Consider the following 21,354-nt stretch of genomic DNA (forward strand, 5'->3'; position numbering starts at 1 on the left):
ATCTCTTGCTGCCTTGTGATAACTCTTGACATCTCTTTTGTTTCTTCTCCTCCTTCTCTTTCTCCTCCTTCTTCTTCCTTCTCCCCAGAGCCACCAAGTACATAGTTGTATATTCTAGTTGTAGGTCCTTCTAGTTCTGCTGTACGGGACCCCGCCTCAGCATGGCTTGATGAGCAGTGCTAGGTCCGCACCCAGTATGCGAACCTGCAGACCCCGGGCAGCCGAAGAGGAGCATGGGAACTTAACCACTGGGCCACAGGGCTCACCCCACTTGACGTCTCTTAACGCACACTTTCTGCACTTAAAACATCTCCCCTGCCCAACATCCTGCCCTCCAGGCTTCATTGTAATCCAAGATACTCCCTCTACAGCAATCAGTGAACAAATATTCATTGAGTCTAGCCAGATGCAAGGCACAGAGCTACATAGTATAAGAATCTAGTCTGCCTACAATGGCTCCATCTTCACAACACTTGCTTTCCAAGTAGTGAGATAAGAAATGTGCATATGAAGACCAGGGGGATTCTGGAATCAGAGCAGACCTGGATTTGAATTCTATCTTCAAAACTTTCTAACTCTGAACATATGCTAGTGCCCTAACTTCTCTGAACCTTAGAGCTCTCATGTGTTAGTAGAGCCAATAATATCTATATTGTCAGTTTGTTTTGAAAAATAAATGAATTGATGTATAATAGCAATATCTCCTTACAAGAAGAGATACACCAAGTCCCTGAATTTTCAACTAGCAGCCTACTGTAGCATTAGGATTTTTATTTTACTCCAGGAAAGTGTGTACTGTAATTTTAGCTGGGATTTGGGTCCCCGATCCTTATGAAATCTACCTCTAGGGAAATGAGGAGAACTAAGAATGTATCAGCTTTGAGCCTCTAGGCTGGTTTAAAGCCGCCAGCCTGAACTCAAGCAGCCCAAGTGGCCTGATTCCTCACATTGGCCTTGGTCCCTTGAGACGCCACTCAGGGCGCTGAAGAAAGAGCAAGAAGAGACAGACATGCTCTTACTACAAACGCTCCTTCAGTGCGTGCTTAATTATTCCTCGATATTCTTAAGAGGATCAGCAGTTGCCTTGGAGAGGAGAGAAGCAGTTCCCACTATTGTTTGTTTTCCTCAATGCCTCTTTTGTATTTTCTATTAGACAGGAAGTCTTTGGCTTAGAACAAATATCTTGCCTGAGGAACCAGAGCAGCCACTTCCCTCATTCTTTTCACCTCATCCTGATATGTTTGCCTGCAAATCAATGATTAAAATTTAGTGTGCCTGAGAATGACGCAGGGAGAGTATGTTAGATGCAGACTTATAAGCTAGAAACCCCAGAAATCTGCATTTTTAATAAGGTGATTCCCAGATCAGTGGTTTGAAGTCCATGCTTTGATAACCACTTCTACAAACCAACCATCAGCTTTCCGTGGTCTTTCTACATTCTGTTCCCCCAACCTAGAAACTCTTTCCCTCTGATCCATTCAAGCTTTATAGCCTGGTCCAAATGCCACTTTCACTGCAATTCATACCCTGACAGTCCTAACCATAATTAGTTACATTCAATTTAGTAATAGTAATACATTACATTAGTAATTTATGTTCAATTTAACTAATTCAAGTTACTTAATTTTTCTACAGGATGGTATCCAGGGCTCTAATACAGCTCTTTTTAAGTTGTTTTACAGTATTCTTTGTCTATCTTTCCCTTTTTGCCTGAGCAAAGGGATAGTATTTTCTCATTTATTTCTTCCCAGTTTCTGATAACACAAGACAATCAATGCGTCTTTGATATCCAACTTGAATTGATGTTTTAATTTATTAATATTGATTAATTGAATTAATATTTTATCCACCTTTGAAGAAAATTTGAAAAGATGATACAAATTGATCATCCCCTGTGAAAAATTTTAAATAGTATTATGACCACTAAGTGACCTTTTAGAAGTCAGTTCATGAAGATTCATCCAAAAGTTAGGCTTGTACAAACTGGATACTGCTGAGTCCTGACTCCAATCCAGTCCTTGTGTTGTGAGCCTCAGAATAACTCTAGTTATCTCAAGGCTTCTCCTAAAGTTCTGGAAGCAAATTAGTTATAAAAATTTTGTTAAAATATACAGTATATGTCACTTTCAAAAGAGATGATTATCAGTCAGTCTCACACATTCCAAAGTAGAAAGTCATTGCTTTACAGCCTTGAAAAGAGGGAAATTAATGTGAAACCCTGAATTCCCTAAACCTCATCTAGGTGTGTAAATTGAGTATCTATAGGCTAGAAACAATATTCATTCATTTACTCGTTTTTCAAATATGTATCAAGAGCCCATTGCATGCCAGGCACTGTTCTAGGCATTGATAAAACAGCCGTGATGGAATATGCAGGACTGCAGTTAATGATCTCTACTCTAGAAACATAAACTGCAAATAACCCCCATGCTTCTCCTCATTTGATAAGCATGCTGCATTGAACTTCCCTTACAGCCACCTCTCTGGCAAGGTACCAGAGCTCATTCTTGATCTCCTACAGACTTCTTGCCTTGAGTATAAAATAGCTCACCTTCAACATTTGAATCAGGAGACAAAACCTTTGATCTTGCACGTCTAATTTTTCTAGACAGCAGCAGATTATGCTTTTAGTTGCCAGTATCATTTAGATATTATATAGGTGAAAAGGTTATCTTTATGTATTTATCTTGCTCTTTAAACTAATTCAGTCTTAGAGATGAGACATCCACTGGCTGGGTTGGTAGCATAGGCTAAATTATTCTTTTGTTTTCCTGTAGAAATCTCATGTGGTCCACCAACTCACGTAGAAAATGCGATTGCTCGAGGTGTGCATTATCAGTATGGGGACATGATCACTTACTCGTGTTACAGTGGATACATGTTGGAGGGTTCCCTAAGGAGTGTTTGCCTAGAGAATGGAACCTGGACATCACCTCCTATTTGCAGAGGTAAGGAAATATTTGAATGGTTCTTTCTTAGTGAAGCTGTAGGGAAATATATATGGAAGTCAACAACTGTATGCATGCTATTTTATTTTTCCTTAGCCTTAAATTTTCTTTTAACATCTGTGTCATTTTCATAAACTTTATGCGTTTGAGTTTTGAAAGCTTGCACACAGAACTCTGGCCAGTACTCAACCCCTTCCTGAGTCAATCATGGCTCCTTGGGCAAGTGTCCTCTCCAAATCTGGGGAGTGTTCTCCGGCTGCTAAGGAGAGCTATGTCATGTCTGGGCCATGAGGACACCTCCTGGACACTCAAGTGTTTCATCACAGATTCCAGTTCCACCCACCCATCCTGGGCAGACCCCTGAGCCCCATCATAGACAGGGCAGCCCAGCCAGTGGACTGCGTATGAGATAAGAGGTACTGGATGGCCTCAGGGAACAGGAGCCCACCCCATGGTCTCCCTGGCCATACTCAGGGCTGGTGACAAGAACTCCATTTTCACATGAGCACAGCTGTCTCTTCACTTGCTAGATTGAACTCGCAAACCCTAGGATGAATTTTGTGTGTGTGTGTGTTCAATAAAATCTTGGGGGGAGAAAACAGTTCTGTGCTTAAAATTCTACAAAATAGAAAGAGGTAGATAATGAGGCTTCCTGGTATGTCCTTCTAAAACTTAAACTTTTCTAATAAAATAGGATTTTTTTTTACCAATCATAATAATTATTCCATTCATTCTACAAATATTTACTGAAAGTCAGGAACTATGCTAGTGAACAAGACAGACGTAACCAAGGAACTAAACGAATAATCAAGTTGTTGGATGGGTTGTCCACATGGCCATGTGGACAACGGTCAGATTTGGATTTGGGGTGGAAAGGCCAAAGTCTTTAATGACTTGTGGAGCAGAGAGAATTGAGGAAATCAATGAATGAGCCGCATGAGCCTCAAAAGAGGCAAGGGTGATTGCAGGAGAAAGGAGATTAATTGTCTAGAAGCAACTATGAGAAATGAGATCGCCAAACATGGGATGTTAGAGAATGTGCGACCCCATCTTGAGAGGGCTGCTGAGGAGGCGGCATCCTCAAGGAATAGCCCAGGTTTCACTTCAAGTCAGAAGTCCATTGAGGGCTGTGTGTTTGCTTGTTTCTACACTTGTTTGTTTTAACATACTGAGGCGCAGTGGCAGCACCCAAGAGCTACCAGCCATCAAAGGCCACCTTTGGAAGGGCATTTTCAAATCTTCTGGAAGGGACATTTCCCCTGGTGTAGATCAAAAGAGACCATCTTTATATCAACTGTCTTGTCCCCTCCTGCCCTGAGTCCCCAGATTACTAAAACTTCCATAGCCACGTTCTTAGAACTACCCAAGCTTGTTTATGCCTCTCCTGAGCCCCTCAGGTTCATCCCCAACTGAATCTTGAGATTCAGTTTTGTTTCTCCTCCTTAAAGCTTGACACAAGGAAATATTATGAAATGTAAATGAGCAACCCTATTTTCTGACAGTCACCCTTCGCAAATTCCCTAGATTTATGACCCCCTCCTGCTTCTTTTCCAGCTGTCTGTCGATTCCCGTGTCAGAATGGAGGTGTCTGCCAACGCCCAAATGCTTGTTCTTGTCCAGACGGCTGGATGGGGCGCCTCTGTGAAGAACGTGAGTCTGTCCTAAATCTTACTTTGAGTCCTATCATTTGCCTGGAAGCTGCCAACTCAGGGGAGTTACTAGGAACTGGCTTTACTGGCGGCAGAAATTCATTTGCTTAACTACTGTAACAGACCAGACAGAGCACCCAGGGCCCATCTGAATATGTCAGTTAGTTGCAGAAGATCTAGAATACCAGTGACCTTGAAAATACAGTTATCAAGATCCATCCAAAGCCATCTTCACACACCTCCTGGCAAAAATTCCCACGACTTTTCTTGGGAAGGAGCTTGTAATAGAGGATTTCCCAGCCTTCATCTTCCCTTATCTCCAGTCCATTTATGTACTACGCCACTCACTGCTGCAGTTGGTATAAATTCATGGCATTGCATAACATTGCACTTTACAGGTAATATTTGCAGCCCACCATTCACTCTTTTTCATTAAGTGTAGTTCTTCCAATTAAGAAAATAAGGAAAGTTGTCCCTCCTATATCGACACAATGCTTGGCAAATTAATATAGAATTTTGATTCTCACAAAAATACATTTGAATTTGAACTTCAGGAGAAAGTAACTAAATAAATAAGTGTTTTAAATTCTTTTTAAATGTCTCAGCTACACTTTGTTTCAATATCTTAACAAATATTTATGAGAATAGAATAATTTCATGTTTCGTTGGGAGTGGTGTATGTAAACCACATCGAATCATTAATGTGATGGCCATTGGTCTATATCAGTTTTTTCTAAGGCAAGACATTTTATAAGAGATTCTCAAACTTTTTAAAATCTAACTACAGTCATGCATCACTTAACGACAGGAATGCATTCTGAGAAATGCATCATTTGGTGATTTCTTTGTTGTGCAAACATCATAGAGTGTACTTACACAAACCTAGACGATATAGCCTATTACACACCTAGGCTATATGGTACTAATCTTATGGGACTTATGGGACAGTATATGGGCATATACCATCGTATATGCAGGTCCTCTTTGACCGAAATGTTGTTATGTGGCTCATGACTCTGCTTCAACTAATCTAGAAAGGAAAATATAAGATGGAAATAAATTTTGGCTGCTATTACCAAAGCAAGCATTCTCACAGTGATTAAGAAAGAAGAAAAATTGCATTTTTCCTTCCTCTTCTCCCTAATTATTCCTTCCCACTTGGGCTCCCATTTTCGTCCTGCTCTAATGCTGAGAGTGTGAAGACTCGGGGACCCCAACAACAGGCCTGGCTTAGCTGGCTGAGCATATGCCTGCCTTCCTGTGTTAGACCAAGGCTTCCCAAGCTTTCATGTGCATACAGACCATCTGGGAGATGGTGCTAAATGCAAATGTTGATTCAGTAGATCTGGGTTGGGACCTGAGAGTCTATATTTCTAGCCAACTCCTAGATGACGACAATGCTTTTGGGTCGAGAACTGCACTTTGAGTAGCAAGCCAAAAGACAATCTCACTCTTTTTAAACACACTATGCTTCTTTAAAGATCTCAGAGATTCTAGTAGGAGGAATGATTGCCATCAAGGTCATAGGGGAGGCCTGATTCAGACAGCATCAGGCCTCAGCTCCAAGGAAATGAAGGGTGAGTGGTCCCATTAATACTAATGCGTTGCCAACACGAGCCTACAGGATAGCCCATCCGACTCCCATTCTCACATTTAATTCAAGGCAAGAAGAGAGCCTTGAGGCAGCCAAACCCTCTTAGAGCATTTTATGTAATTTGTAATGGAGATTTGAAACAATAATAAATGGAGGACATTCTGCTTATTTTGTGAAGAGAAAGCAAAGCACTTAACAGACATTGATTACGGTGTGTCCTTCCCGGAAGAGTGCATTTGGCATTAGGACCATTACATCAGCCTGAGGGTCCAGGCTTACTTTCCTGATTGTGTTTTTCCAGTGATGCTCATTAATAAACAGAACACATGCGGGAAGATTATCTAGTGGGTCACACAAGGTTTTACTCCTCTTGAAAAGTGTTTTTAGAACACGTGAACTGAGTGTGCATGTATTTTGATCAAATCCTTTTCAATCTCCTTTCTAGCAATATGCATTCTTCCCTGTCTGAATGGCGGTCGCTGTGTGGCCCCTTATCAGTGTGACTGCCCACCTGGTTGGACGGGGTCTCGCTGTCACACAGGTAGGCCTCCTCTCATGGTTTGTTTTCTTAGTGACTTGGCTCAATGCAGCCCTAGAGGACATTGACGAGTGTAACTCAGATTCAGAGGTGGCAGTGAAACAAAATGTTACCTAAGTGTCTCAAGAATTTCTCCAGATGGTCCCTTGAATGGTCATCTCAACACTGACCTTTCAGGGTCATGTGCCAAAGAAGAGCATCAAAGTTGATGCAGTTGTCAGCCTTCTGCATGTCATCTGTTCTATTTTTCAGAATGTAGAGAAAACATCATGCAGAGGTTCAGAAGAATATTCATTTTAAACTCTACGAAGCTAAATTATAAAATTCGTGGTGACTATTTAGAAAGAACAAGGCTCTAAATAAATACAATTTAGGTTAAAGTGAGAAAACTCTTCAAAGAGATGGTTCCTTATCTTGGACAACAGTAACAAACTGTTGATTGATTGGTGACAAACACGTCCCATTAGCAACCCTTGCTGATAGCGACCCTTTGAGATATCAAATATAGCATTTATCCCACTATACTTTGATATCTGTTTAATTGCTTGATTATCAATCTATCCTCACCCTCACCAGATTATGTGCCACTTGAGGGCAAGGATGTTTCTTTGTGATATTTTTATCCCCAGTAGCTAACATAGTGCCTGCATATGATAGGTTTTTCAGTAAATGTCTAATAAATTGATCAGTTAAAAAATGACAGATTTTTACCTTTGTAATGCCCTAATTTTTAGGCAACTCTTAAAAGAATAGAACTTGCTATATTTATTTACTATGAACTCCAACACTCCACCATCATTCCTATAAACAATATTTATACCACCTTTCCAGTGTGGTAAAATTTAAAATAGAACAGAATTGCGGACACCAGAGCTTGTCATGAGCTCTAAGGCTGGGGTGACCATATAATTTAGCTTCCAAACTAGGACCTTTTTGAGAGTGAAAGGGACACTATTCGTAAGTAAACCAGGGAAATGGGAGTGAAAGGTCCTGTCACAGGCAAAATCCGACATGCAGTCACCCTACCTAAAACCAAAAGTGGGCCATCCATGAATGTAGAAAAGGTGAATGTACCAGAGCCTAAATTTGAAGCTTTTATATGAAACTCTTAAAGCAATCTATATAGTATTTCTTTATAACAAATTAACTTTGATATTTACCTACATTTCTCACGCATGCCAAATTGCACTCACCTGCAAACCAGCCTTGCCCTTTTCCAGGCATCTTATTTTTGCAGGTGGTGGCAACGTTCTTCTAGATGCAGACATCCTTGACTCTCCCTCTCCTTCGCCTGAGATTGTCAGATCAGCACTCTTTTTGTTCCTTGCTGCACAGTATCTCTTGCATCCTCCTCTATCACACTGTCACTAGTTCGTCAAAGATCTCTTCTTTGAGTCACTGCCAGCATCTACTACTTGACCTTCCCATCCCCATTTCCAAAATAACATCATTACGTACTACTTTTGGTATGTCTTTGCCTTGTTTAAGAACCTAAAATGGTTGCCTGTTGTCTCCACGTCTAGCCCAAATTCTTCTGACTTCCAAGGTGCTGCATAGACTGGCTTCGGCACACCTGATAAACCTTACTTCCCATCCTACCAGTCACACACTGTCCCCTGCAGTGATGGCTTCCTCATTGCAGCCCCTCTCCCTCCCACCTCTCAGCCTTTTCTCATGGTCTTCCTCTTTCCTCTGCCTATTCAAACCTCACCCAACCTCCAAGACCCAGCGTAAGTTTCCTGTTATCTCCAAACTTGCTCTATACCACAACAATCTGTTTCCTAACATTCCATTTCTATAGACATCACACAATTATTTAGAGCCATATGGATAAACTAGTCAAGTGTAGACATTCAGAAAAGGCTTCACAAGCACAGAATCAGAGGAATAGCAAGAAGAGTCACTCCGAAATCATTCTAGCCAACAGCATGAAAGTATAACACAAATGTGCTCAGCAAAGTATAGCTGAGGACATCCATAGAGAAAATGTAGGGCGGTGACTGGAAATGAAGCTGTAAAGATGGGCAGAGACAGATTAGGAGCTGCATCACAAACCAAGTTCAAGATGCTGGATTATGTCTCGTGAGCAACAGAAGCCATTGAAGAGTTTTAAGCAGGAAAATCATGTGATCAAATTTTCTTTGAGAAACATGATTTTGGCAGCAGCATGGAAGATGGCAGAAAGCAAGATTTACGATAGGGAGATTAGTTAGGAAGTTATTGAAGCAGAAATGGCAAGAGGCAATGAAGTCTGGAGAAACGATAACCAAACAAGATGGATTTGAGAGAAGTTCAGGAGGTGAATCAACACTACTCGGTTATAGATGTATTGCGGGAGTAAAGGTCTGAGAAGAGTCAAGACTGGTATTTCCAGTTTGGGCCCCTGGGTAGAAAGTAGTGCGTTTACTGAGATAGAGAACCCATGAGGAGCAGGTTTGAAGGTATGGGTAAGGAGTTAAGTATGGACATGCTGAGACTGAGGGGCTTGTGGAACCTACAAGGGAGAGGTCTGATAGCCAGTTGATTGATGCTTTAAGTTCTTGGAAGATACATCCAGATTGAAGGTGGAGATATGTAAATCATCAGCGGAAAACATTCATGGGAAAACAATAAGGCTGTGAAGAAGACACATAGTATGAGAAGGTGACCCAGAATGGGACTCATGGGGGCACCCATATTATAGGAAAGGAGGAGGCTGTTAAGCTTTTAGACGGGGAAGCAAAAATAATGATTAGGTTGTTAGTATGGTCAGGCACCTGAAAAGATCATCATCATGCTCCTGAAAAAGAATCATGTTTTTTTTATATTAGCAAGGAGAATCTATGGAGAGTTGATTTTAGATTATTGGGATTTATTTTGGCTATCTTTAATCCTGGCTTGTTTCATAATTTTCTTTTTGTCATAGTGTAAATACATGCATTCTGTGGCTTACTTACTTACTCTTAACTCTCCAAGCGAGCTCCACAAGGGCAGAAACTGGCGTTTTACTTCTTGTCTCCTACCTTCCCACCCAGTGCTTATCAAGTGCCTGGCACTTGCTGGCACTTTCCGCATATTTTATGAATGAGTGATTAAAGAAGTGACATTTATTTATAACTCACCAAAGATGAGCTTTTCGTCTGGGGAAGCCTACCTTTCTGAGCTATAATGAGGCTGAAATAATGAGACTGAAATGTTTCTCATTTTCAGCTTCCTCTCAACAGACATTTTATTTTCTTCCTACAGGGAGTTCTTCTTTCTCTTTGATATGTTAAACTTGCTGGTGTTAGAAATTCATCTGTTTCCAGCATCCTTAAGTTTTTTAATAAGTGGATTCTTGTACATGAAGAATTTGGTCGTGAGACTGTGGATTGTGAGGAAGATGTCTATATAGTAAATCTTTGGGCGTTCCCTCAGGGTTTCATCTGTGGTTAATTTTTAACTCTACTCTAGGTTCTGTAATCCCAGTTAAAGCTGGTAAAAGCCACGAAATGTGTTTCACAGCAAACACAAAGCCTTTTGGATCATCTGTTATTTTAGGCAATCTGTGTGCCTGACTTATTATCATAAGAGCTGATGTCTGATGTAATGGCTCAATCATTCATAGAGTTCAGTGCTATCTCCCTCAAGAGATTTACAATCTAATTGAGCATATTAAAAATTTACAGTTCAAAACAGAATGTGTCAAATTAGTTGCACAAACAAAAAGATTAAAGAAGAGAAAAATCAGTGGACTTGGAGTTATCAGCAAAGATTTCAATATGTAGGTAGCACTTAATCTGGGGACTTAAATCTGAAATTTGACTAGCTTGGATGGAAAAAGGGAGGTCGTGCTACATAGCAACATGAGGTCAAGCCAAGTGGCAGAAATGCATAATGCAAACAGTCTATGAGAAATGGTGGTGGCTGGAGCAGAAAGCAGAGTCAAATCTTATTCTACATGCCTTCATGGACATCTTCAGAATTGCTAAATATTAATTAAGTAAATGTATGAATTTTCCATCCTAGCTGTTTGCCAGTCTCCCTGCTTAAATGGTGGAAAATGTGTAAGACCAAACCGATGCCATTGTCTCTCATCTTGGACAGGACATGACTGTTCCAGGTAAGTCAACCAAAAACTGATGTTCATTTATAGCATAGAGAAATTGAAATTCTAGCTCAGTTGTCCCAAGAGTGAGATGGTATCTCTAGTTTGAGTGTAAGCATTTTGTATCCATAAATATCCATTTTGAGATATACTCTCTAAATCTGAACTCAAGCCAACACAAAGAAATATTAGTTAAGGATTGACAAATAAAACAATGATATCTCAAAAATATATAATCTTGTACTCACTTCAGCAGCACATACACTAAAATTAGAACAATATAGGAAAGATTAGCAAGGATGACACGCAAAGTCACGAAGCCTTCCATACATTGCCACAAAAAGAAAAAAGAAAAAAGGTTTATTAAACAAGTTAACTGCCTTCTTGAATGGAAGATTGCATCCTTCATATGCAAGGATGTAAAATAAATAATAAAGTCAATACATTTTATTGATGTTCATTTGCATTCCTTATTACCATAAAAAATAATATTGAAATTGATAAGAAATACTTAAAGTAAAAAATTTTGTTTCACATCTTTTAATGTCTATACATTCATTATTTCATTGACTTCAAGAAAATTTATGTAGAAATATCTTTGTCAATTAGTTTCTAATTTCTAACCAGACAAATATCATAGTTGAGAAAAGATTATCACAAAAATAAGTCAAAAGGAAAATATTTTTGAAATAATTTAAATCTTTTTTTTAAATCAAGGTATAATCAACGCACAAAATTATATTAGCTTCAGGTGTACAACATAATGATTCAATATTTGTATATATGTGTTGCAAAATGATCACCACAATAAGTCTAGTTAACATCCATCATCATACATCGTCACAAAATTTGTTTTTCTTGTCATGAGAATTTTTCAGATTTACTTTCTTAGCAACTTTCAAATATGTAATACAGTCTTATTAACTATAGTCACCATGCTGTACATTACATCCCCGTGACTTATTTATTTTATAAAAGGAAGTTTGTACCTTTTGATTCCTTTCACCCATTTCACCCACTCCCTACTCAACACCTCTGGCAACCACCAATCTGTCCTCTGTATCTATGGGTTTGGTTTTTGGGGGTTTTGGGGGTTTTTTTTTTTAGATTTCACATATAAGTGAGATTATACGGTATTTGTCTTTCTCTGTCTGGCTTATTTTACTTGGCATAATGCCCTCAAGGTCCATCCATATTGTCACAAATGGCGAGATTTCATTCCTTTTCATGACTGAATAATATTCCATTATATATATACCATATTTTCTTTATTCATTCATTCGTGGATGGATACATAGGTTGTTTCCAACTTGACTATTGCAAACAATGCTGCAATGATCATGGGATGCATATATCTTTTTGAGTTAGTATCTTCATTTTCTTTGGGTAAATACTCAGAAGTAGAATTGCTATATTATATGGTAGTTCTATTTTTAATTGTTTGAGGAACCTCCATACTGTATTCCTTAGTGCCTACACCAATTTACATTCCCACCAACGGTGCACAAGGGTTCCTTTTTTCCCACATCCTCACGAGCTCTTGTTACTTCTTGTCACTTCTTGTCATTTTGAAAAATAGCCATTCTAACAGGTGTGAGGTGATATCTAACTGAGGTTTTGATTTGCATTTCTCTGATGATTGGTGATGTTGAGCATCTTTTCTTGTGTCTGTTGGCCATCTCTATGTCTTCTTTGGAAAAATGTCTATTCAGATCCTCTGTTCATTTTTTTTTTTTTGAGGAAGATTAGCCCTGAGCTAACTGCTGCCAATCCTCCTCTTTTTGCTGAGGAAGACTGGCCCTGAGCTAACATCTGTGCCCATCTTCCTCTACTTTATATGTGGGATGCCTGCCACAGCATGGCATGCCAAGTGGTGCCGTGTCCGCACCCAGGATCCGAACCGGCGAACCCCGGGCTGCCGAATCAGAACATTTGCACTTAATCGTTGCACCACCAGGCCGGCGCCCCTCTGCTCATTTTTTAATCAGATTGTTTTTTGCTATTGAGTTGTATGAGTTCTTTGTATGTTCTCGATATTAACCCCTTATCAGTTATATGACTTGCAAATATTTTCTCCCATTTCATAGGTTATCTTTTCATTTTGTTGATGGTTTCATTTGCTGTGCAGGAGGTTTTTAGTTTGACCTGGCCCCCTTGTTGATTTTTGCTTTTATTTCCTTTGCTTTTGGTGTCAAATCCAAAAAATCATCGTCAAGACTGATGTCAAGGACCTTATCCCGTTTGTTTTCTTCCAAGAGTTTTGTGGTTTCAGGTCTTATATTCAAGTCTTTACTCTATTTTGAGTTAATTTTTGTGTATAGTGTAAGATAGTGGTCCAGTTTCGTTTTTTTGTTCATGGCTGTCCAGTTTTCCCAGCACCATGTATTGAAGATACTATCCTTTCCCTAATGTATATTCTGGAGTCCTTTGTCATAAATTAATTGACCATATATGCATGGGCTTATTTCTGGGCTCTCTATTCTGTTTCATTGATCTTTGTGTTTGTTTTTATGCCAATACCATACTGTTTTCATTACCATAGCTTTGTAATATCGTTTGAAATCAGGGAGTGTGGTGCCTCCAGCTTTGTTCTTCTTTCTCAAGATTTAAACTTCTTTAAACCTCAGGAAATGTCAGGCGTATTGCATTGTACCATGATAAAATATTTCGAATATTAAAACATTATCCTCACAAATATTGCAATGTTGGAATATTACCAGCTCCATTTTAAGATTTTCAATATACATCAGTGTATTACATCACTTAGATTTGATTATGTACATTTACTTCCATCTTATAGGAATCACTAAAAACAAATGGATACTTCCATATTCACTTTAAAAAGTAGGAAATTCAGTTAACAGAAAACAACTCTTATTTTTCCATTTCCTTTCATTCATTTTGATTAGAATGTCAAAGTCAACTTGCAAAGACAAACAATCTATTTAAATGCAAACTCAATTAACAAAAAAATCTGTCTTGTGCCAGTGAATGTCCTCTTATCACCTCAAGTATTTGCCATCTCTGCAGAGATTAAAAAAATAAACTGAACACCAAGGAGCAAATTTGGATTATACAAGTATATTTGGAAGCATTTAAGGTAAAGAGGATAGTTTTACCTAAGAGCAGAGTTGAAAGTATTTAAGAAAATGAGATTCAAACTGGAATGGATTTCTGGGAAAAAAGAGAAAAAGGAAAAGAAAAGAGAGAGAGTGAGAAAGAAAAGATAAGGGAATAAGAATGACAATGACTCAAAAAGGCACGGGAAGTATTTATAACATTCTTATAATTTTAGTCTTTGTATTTCAATTCCTTCATCTTAGAGATAAGAAAAGGAGACCCAAAGCTTGTGTGGTTCCCTAATATACGGTAGGAGCTCTTTCTTCACCAGGGGAAGGGTAGTTATTAGCTTATGTGAAAATACTGTCTATTAATAAAGAAAACAGAATCTCAATGTTTTTATGCAAAATTTTGATAAAGGAATCAAAAAGATTATGGCAAGTTAAGCTGAGAGGCATATCCCACATTCAAGGAAAGGTCACTTTCAACCCAGAGGACTGGGCCGGCCCCCTACTCCTTATACTGTGATCAATTTTTCCAGGAGACTTGTATTAATTAGGACTCTCTTATTGCAACTCTAACTACCTTAAGCAAAGAAAGGAATTTCTTATCACAATAGAGCGACCTTGCATGGAACCCAAAGATATGGGGTAACTGAGCATCAGGAGGACCAAACTGAGGACTTGAAAGCCACCTGAAGCCTCTCCCCCTCCCGTCTCACCTCCTCTCTCCAACATGTGCTCCATCCTCTCTCTTGCTGCAGAGTGGTTTTCTCTGCTGTTCAGCTCACATAGAACAGAACTCCTTACAGCTCCCACCTTTTACAGGTCGCACTACAGTATCCACCAAGAGTGTGCTGATCCACTCCAGGAGAGGAACTGACTAGCCTAGATTGATTCAAGGGCCCACCATGGATCAGTCAAGTGTGGTCCTAGGTTGGGTTATGTTGTACCAACATGAAGGGTCATTTTGTCAAAACCTTTACGTTACCTTTGGGCACAGGGGAGAGGAGGCTGGCAATTCCCAGAAGAAGGAAAAGTGGAGGATAATTCCCTGAAGTGGGGGTGGGCTTGTCTGAGAAATCGAAACAAGAAGTGTTTACGAATAATTTTTTATTTCCTTCACTCCCACGAGATTGAGTGCTTTAAAGATTGTATCCCCCGTACTTAGTACAGGCACGAAAGTTGATACTCAATAAATACTTGTTGATAGAGCAATTTTCAAGCATCAGTGATAACTGGTGGAGAAATACCTTGTGGCATGCAGTAAATCCCTCTACCTGTAACCTTCTCTACCGATGAATAAGACTGACCTGGTAGTATTCCTGACAGTTCAGTCCTTAAGAAAGAGATGGTGTTTCCTCTCATCTATGAGCATCTTCAGAAAACTGATCCTCAACAAATGCCATAAGTGAAAAACAGAGACTGTTAACGCTGTTAAGAGACCTTCAGGTTCAAGAAGTCCAGACTCCTCATTTTACAGATGAGAGGATTGTCAGACAGGAAACTAATGACAGAGCCAGGACTGCAACTCAGGTCTGCTGACTCTCAGATCTTTTCCTAAGTTAGCACCTGTTCACCATGCCTCTTAGTTCTCTCAAGAATGACCCCCATTTGTGCAAATAAATCACAGATAATTCCCAGATGTGTGGGACTTTCAATCCTGTTTGAATCAGCCCGAAAGAGCTGTTAACTCTTCAATTCAGTCTTTTCTGTTGAATCTCTTTGTTTTTTGTTCCAGGAAAAGGAGGACTGGGTTTTAAGCACTGCACAACCAAACAGCTCTCCCAAAAGCAGGATCATCTCTTCCTGGTAGTCCTGGGCATCCTGGAACTTACACAAAGAAATTCCAACACGGTGCTGGGTCTTGTTTTCTTTAGTAAACTTGTTATTTTGGGTTTACCTTTCGATTTTGTGTTATATTTTGTTATTCCTTGGGACATACTTTCTTACATGTTTCCATTTTTAAATATGCCTGTATTTTCTATATAAAAATATATTAAATAGATGCTGCTCCACTCTCACAAAATGTACATACTCTGCTGTCTGTTGGGAAAGTTCCCGGTACCCATTTTTATTCAGTTACTTAAAATGATTTTTCAATTAAAATATATTTTGCTACTAAATAATATTTTGCTGGACAGTGCCGTTTTGTGACGTGACCAGGGAATAATGAAGAGGATTAATGATCTTTCATCTATGCTACTGGAGCAATACAGGATCACATGGAGTACACCAAGAAGTTACAGTGAAGAAGACCCCTTCATTCTAGTTCCATCTTCTTTGCAATATGTGTAACAATAAAGGTTTCCTTTTATTTAATCAGAGAGTAGCTATTGGACCTACCACCCTCCACACAGAATGCTATCCTGGTGCTGAGGGCAGCCTGGCTAATTCCTTTCCCAATATTTGGAAAGCCTTAGGCATCAGCTTAAGTGGATGGGGGGGAAAGCATAATGACTATGGTTCACAGAATAAAGTGTGCCCCTTCCTTCTCACAGCTGGAATAAGAAATGCGAGAATGGGAAGATTAACAGAGAGCCCATTTCTGGGTCTACAACTCACTGGTTTGGGAGAGAGATATGAATAGGAGGACAAGGAAAGGGAAGGAAAAAGACAAATGGGAAAAGTTCCCCAGAACTGTGCTTCTGGGCCCAGCTGCGAAAAAGAATTGAGGCTGCCCAAGCCGGAGCTAAGCTGCCCCTCAGTCCCCACTGCATCACCTAACTCCATCACTATACTTCTCCCAGGATAAAAACTTCCCCAGACTTCTGGAAAATAAAGCCAAACACTAGATTTTGTTTAAAATGGGAAAATCACAATCAACTCATCTTTATCCTCTCAGAGAACTACTCCCACATAGGGCATAGGGTGCCTTGTAACACTATGAAGAAATGCAGGGACAATGAAAAAGATCTTGATTGTCCTATGGTTCTCTTCACTGTCCTGCCCTTTCCACAGCCATTGATTCCTCTCCCTCTGATATTCACCCTTTTTGACCAACCTTACATGCTTATGAGTACGCCTTTTATTTAGTTTATTTATAGCCCATCAACTTCCAAACTATGTTGGTCTTTGTCATTTGTAATCATAAAACTACAAAGTGAATCTCGAAATCCGAGTAATAAAAGGAAAGATGGTACCAGAAAGTTTAAGCTATGGAAAGCTACTGCAATTGAAAACAAAATTCAGTTCTGAGTGTACCTACTAAGTAGAATTTGTGTTGGGTTACTTTGAATAGACTAAAAGACCTATATTCCAGACTAAGTCACATTCGTTGTGTCATACAGACAGTACAAGGGAGTAAAGCTCCGTATGAGTGAGATTTGCAAATGATATGAGAGCCTACTTATCTACAAATATGAGTCACAGCGTAATAATACTACATGTAGTTGAAAGTGTTATTTTTAAAATTTCAGTACTAGATATATTCACAGTGAAATCTTAAATTTCTAAAAAAAGAAGTAAATGTTTTTGTCAGTATACTAAAGTATATCTGTTTCAAACAAACCATAACTAGTCCTACAGTGAACCATTAAATGCTTCCTTTTAAAATTAGAAACAAAGTAAAAAGACTACCCCCATTGATCTTGAACGTTATTCTGTGAGTTCTAGCCAAAGCAATAATACAGAAATTTGTAAAATAAATAAAAGATAGAAATATGAGAAAATTAAGAGTCACAGTGTTCGTTTTGGCAGAAGATTCGATGATATCCCTTGTAAGATGAAAACCCAAAGGTGGGAAAATCCATTAGAAACACTGAGTCCAGTAAACTGGATGGTTACAGGATAAATATCAAAAATAAAGAGTTTTCCTGGATGTCATTTATAAACAGAACACATAGTGGAAAAGATCCTATTCACAATATCAGTAATATATATAATAATTACTATATTTGTATTATATATTTAACTACTTTATAATATACCAAGATAATATAATATACAATAACTTAGTCACAATATCAGTAATATATATATCGTATTCACAATACCAGTATATATACGTGTATATATATATATACTTATACATATATATGTATTTATGTACATGTATGTATCTATTATATAAATAAGAAATGTGCAGGGTCTCAAGCAAGAACACTATAAAATTATATCTATAAACATTTATAAATGCTCAAATAATAAGAATCATGCCATTTCCTGGATGAGAGAACAACATGTCTTAAAGATGTTGATTTTTCCAAAATAAAACTGTAGGTGTAATGAAATTTCAATCATACTTGCCATATTGGATTTTTTTTTTTGGAGCATGACCAAGTTATTTGTTCTAATGTTCATTAAGAAAAAAAAAATGGAGGGTCCAGCCCCGTGGCTGAGTGATTAAGTTCATACACTCTGCTTCAGTGGCCCGGGGCTCGCAGGTTCAGATCCTGGGTGTGGACCCACACACCTCTCATTAGGCAATGCTGCAGCAGCATCCCACAGAGAAGAACTGGAATGACTTACAACTAGGATATACAACAACATTGGAGCTTTGGGGGGAAAAAAAAGAGGAAGATTGACAAAAGATGTTAGCTCAGGGCCAATCTTTCTCACCAAAAAAAAAAGAAGAAGAAGAAAAAGAAAACCTATTATATAATATGTCCCAATGGGGGGAAAAAATTAAAAATTAAAATATTTTAAAGAAAAATAATGAAAAGCACCATCTTTACTAAAAAATCATAGTAAAAAGCTAGAATAATTAAATGCTGAATCAAGGATCACAAAAGCATCAGTATGCTACTCTATACATAGAAATTCAAATATTCTAGTTAAAAACTCATAAGTGATCAATAATCAGTGGAATTTTTGTTATAAAATGTTAGAAAGTGAGAGACAGAGGTATTCAGTGGCTGGAATTAGACAATTTGTAAAAATTTGAAATTCTTTTGATTTGTATTCTCATTGCATGAAAATGAATTCTAGGTGGATTGAGAAGTTAAAAATCCATATTAAAAGCGTGAAAATGGTTTTTAGACTTAATTTTTTTCAAGAATTTGGAGGCTTAAAAAAACCTTTTAAACCTACAAGTTATAGAAAAATCATAGTGGAAATGATGGGCAGATTTGGTAGCATAAGTAAATAGAAAGTTCTGGGTGTCATTCAAAAAATCGTAATCAGGGGCCAGCCCGGTGGTGTAGTAGTTAAGTTTGCATGCTTTGCTTAGGCAGCCCGGGGTTTGCGGGTTTGGAGCCCAGGCATGGACCTACACACCACTAATCAGGCCATGCTGTGGCAGTGTGCCACATACAAAATAGAGGAAGACGGGCACAGATGATAGCTCAGTGACAATCTTCCTCAAGCAAAAAGAGGAAGATTGGCAACAGATATTAGCTCAGGGCCAATCTTCCTCACCAAAAAAAAAAAAAAATCATAAAGTATAAAGACACATTTTTATGTCAGACCAAGGAATAATGTTTTTATTATAATGTCTTTATTATATAAATTGAAAATAAATTATGGAATTCAAGAACACAGACAACTCACCAAAGAAATGCAACAAATTCTTATGTGTGTGAGAAAATGTTCAACCTCCCAAATACAGTATGCAAATTCAAACAAAAGTGAGAAACCATTTTATTTATCAGATTAGCAGTGACTTTTTTTTTTTTTTTTTGAGGAAGCTTAGCTCTGAGCTAACATTTGCATCTCCTCTTTTTGCTGAGGAAGACTGGCCCTGAGCTAACATCTGTGCCCATCTTCCTCTATTTTTTCATATGTGGGATGCCTGCCACAGCCTGACTTGATAAACAGTGTGTAGGTCTGCACCTGGGATCCAAACCAGTGAACCCCGGGCTGCCAAAGCAGAGCGTGTGAACTTAACCACTGAGCCATCAGGCTGGCCCCTAGCAGTGACTTATTCTTAACGTTAATAAACAATGCTGGCAAATGTGGGATGAAATAGGAAATCTTTAAAATCTTTAAAAGTAGTTTTGTATGCTTTGAGTTAATATAAAGCAAGTTTTAGGCATAATAAAGTTCATCATAGCATTATTGTTATCTGTGAAAACATGGACATGAATGAAAGGCCCAACAATAAGGAAGTCTAAACTATGCTACCTTGAGCACATTTCTGAATCACATGTTGTACAACCCTCAAAGATAATGCAATAACATAGAAAATGCATGCGGTGTAAGTTTAATGAGGAAAACATCAGGGCTGGCCTGGTGGCCGAGTGGTTAAGTTCACCTGCTCTGCTTTGGTGTCTGGGGTTCCCCAGTTCGGATCCAGGGCATAGACCTACACACCACTCATCAAGCCATGCTGTGGTGGTGTCCCACATAGAGAACTAGAAGGACCTACAACTAGGATATACAACTATGTACTGGGGCTTTGGGGAGAAAAAAAAAAGAGGATGATTGGCAACAGATGTTAGCTCAGGATCATTCTTCCTCACCAAAAAAAGCATAAAAATAAAAAGTGAGGAAAATATCAAGATATGAAATTTTCCATACTCACATGGTTAAAAATCTACAAAAATAATACGTAATACAAATGAGAAGGGAAAATGCCTGTGGTCACAGATTTATAAGTATTGGCATTTGAATTAAAACTCAGATATGTCTGCCTCTAAATGTGCTTTTTTTCACTGTATTCGAACACTACTTCACTTTGGAATATCCATGTAGCAAACATAAAATAATTAACAACAATAGATAAAAACGGTCCAGTGGAATATGGTTTTCGCCACAAGAATGAAAAAATTGTGCAACCATAGTAAAGTTATTCCTACCCTATATCACAGGAATGTCAAGTACTAAAAACCATGTGATCATTTCAATAGATGTAAGAAAACGTTTCGGCAACATTTAAAATCTATTCTTAATATAATCTCTAAAACTCAAACTAGAAAGATACTTCTCTACTATAGTAAAGCTTTTCTTTTTCGAACTAATACCCATTATGCTTAATGCTCTGATGTAAGAAGCAGTGGAAGCTGCGGCTGGCCCTGTGGCTGAGTGGTTAAGTTTGCGCGCTCCGCTGCAGGCGGCCCAGTGTTTCGTTGGTTCGAATCCTGGGCACGGACATGGCACTGCTCATCAAACCACGCTGAGGCAGCATCCCACATGCCACAACTAGAAGGACCCACACGAAGAGTATACAACTATGTACTGGGGGGCTTTGGGGAGAAAAAGGAAAAAAATTTTAAAAATCTTTGTAAAAAGAAAGAAGCCGTGGAAGCTGAGGAACAAATGAAGCCAGTGAGTTAGAGTGTATTATGGCCAAATAAATTTTGAGTTCCTGTGGCTTCTCAGAAAAGACAAAAGATGTGGCAAAAACCAAACATAGCACGAGATAAAAAAAAAAAAAAAAAAGACTGGCATTAATCCTGGGAACCTTGAAAACATTGTGCTAAGTGAAAGAAGCCAGATGCAAAAAGCCATATATTCTATGATTCCATTTAAGTGAAATGCTCAGAACAGGCAGATCTCTAGGGACTGCAAGTGGGTGGGGAAAGAAGGAGGAGTAATGCTGATGGGGCGGGATGGTTTTTT

General features: G+C 38.6%; 1 protein-coding gene across 1 annotated transcript in view; it reads left to right on the plus strand.

Annotated features, from left to right (window-relative positions):
- SVEP1 (sushi, von Willebrand factor type A, EGF and pentraxin domain containing 1) overlaps positions 1 to 16,176 on the plus strand; it is a 168,429-nt gene extending 152,253 nt beyond the window's left edge. Inside the window, exons 44-48 of the mRNA XM_014834470.3 lie at positions 2,778 to 2,948; positions 4,503 to 4,598; positions 6,637 to 6,732; positions 10,717 to 10,810; positions 15,596 to 16,176. Coding sequence (XP_014689956.2) covers positions 2,778 to 2,948; positions 4,503 to 4,598; positions 6,637 to 6,732; positions 10,717 to 10,810; positions 15,596 to 15,617 — 479 coding nt within the window. The 3' untranslated portion in view covers positions 15,618 to 16,176. The remainder of the gene's footprint in view (positions 1 to 2,777; positions 2,949 to 4,502; positions 4,599 to 6,636; positions 6,733 to 10,716; positions 10,811 to 15,595) is intronic.
- Positions 16,177 to 21,354: the final 5,178 nt, after the last annotated feature.

This window comes from Equus asinus, chromosome 10, assembly GCF_041296235.1.
Source record: "Equus asinus isolate D_3611 breed Donkey chromosome 10, EquAss-T2T_v2, whole genome shotgun sequence".
NCBI lineage: Eukaryota > Metazoa > Chordata > Mammalia > Perissodactyla > Equidae > Equus > Equus asinus.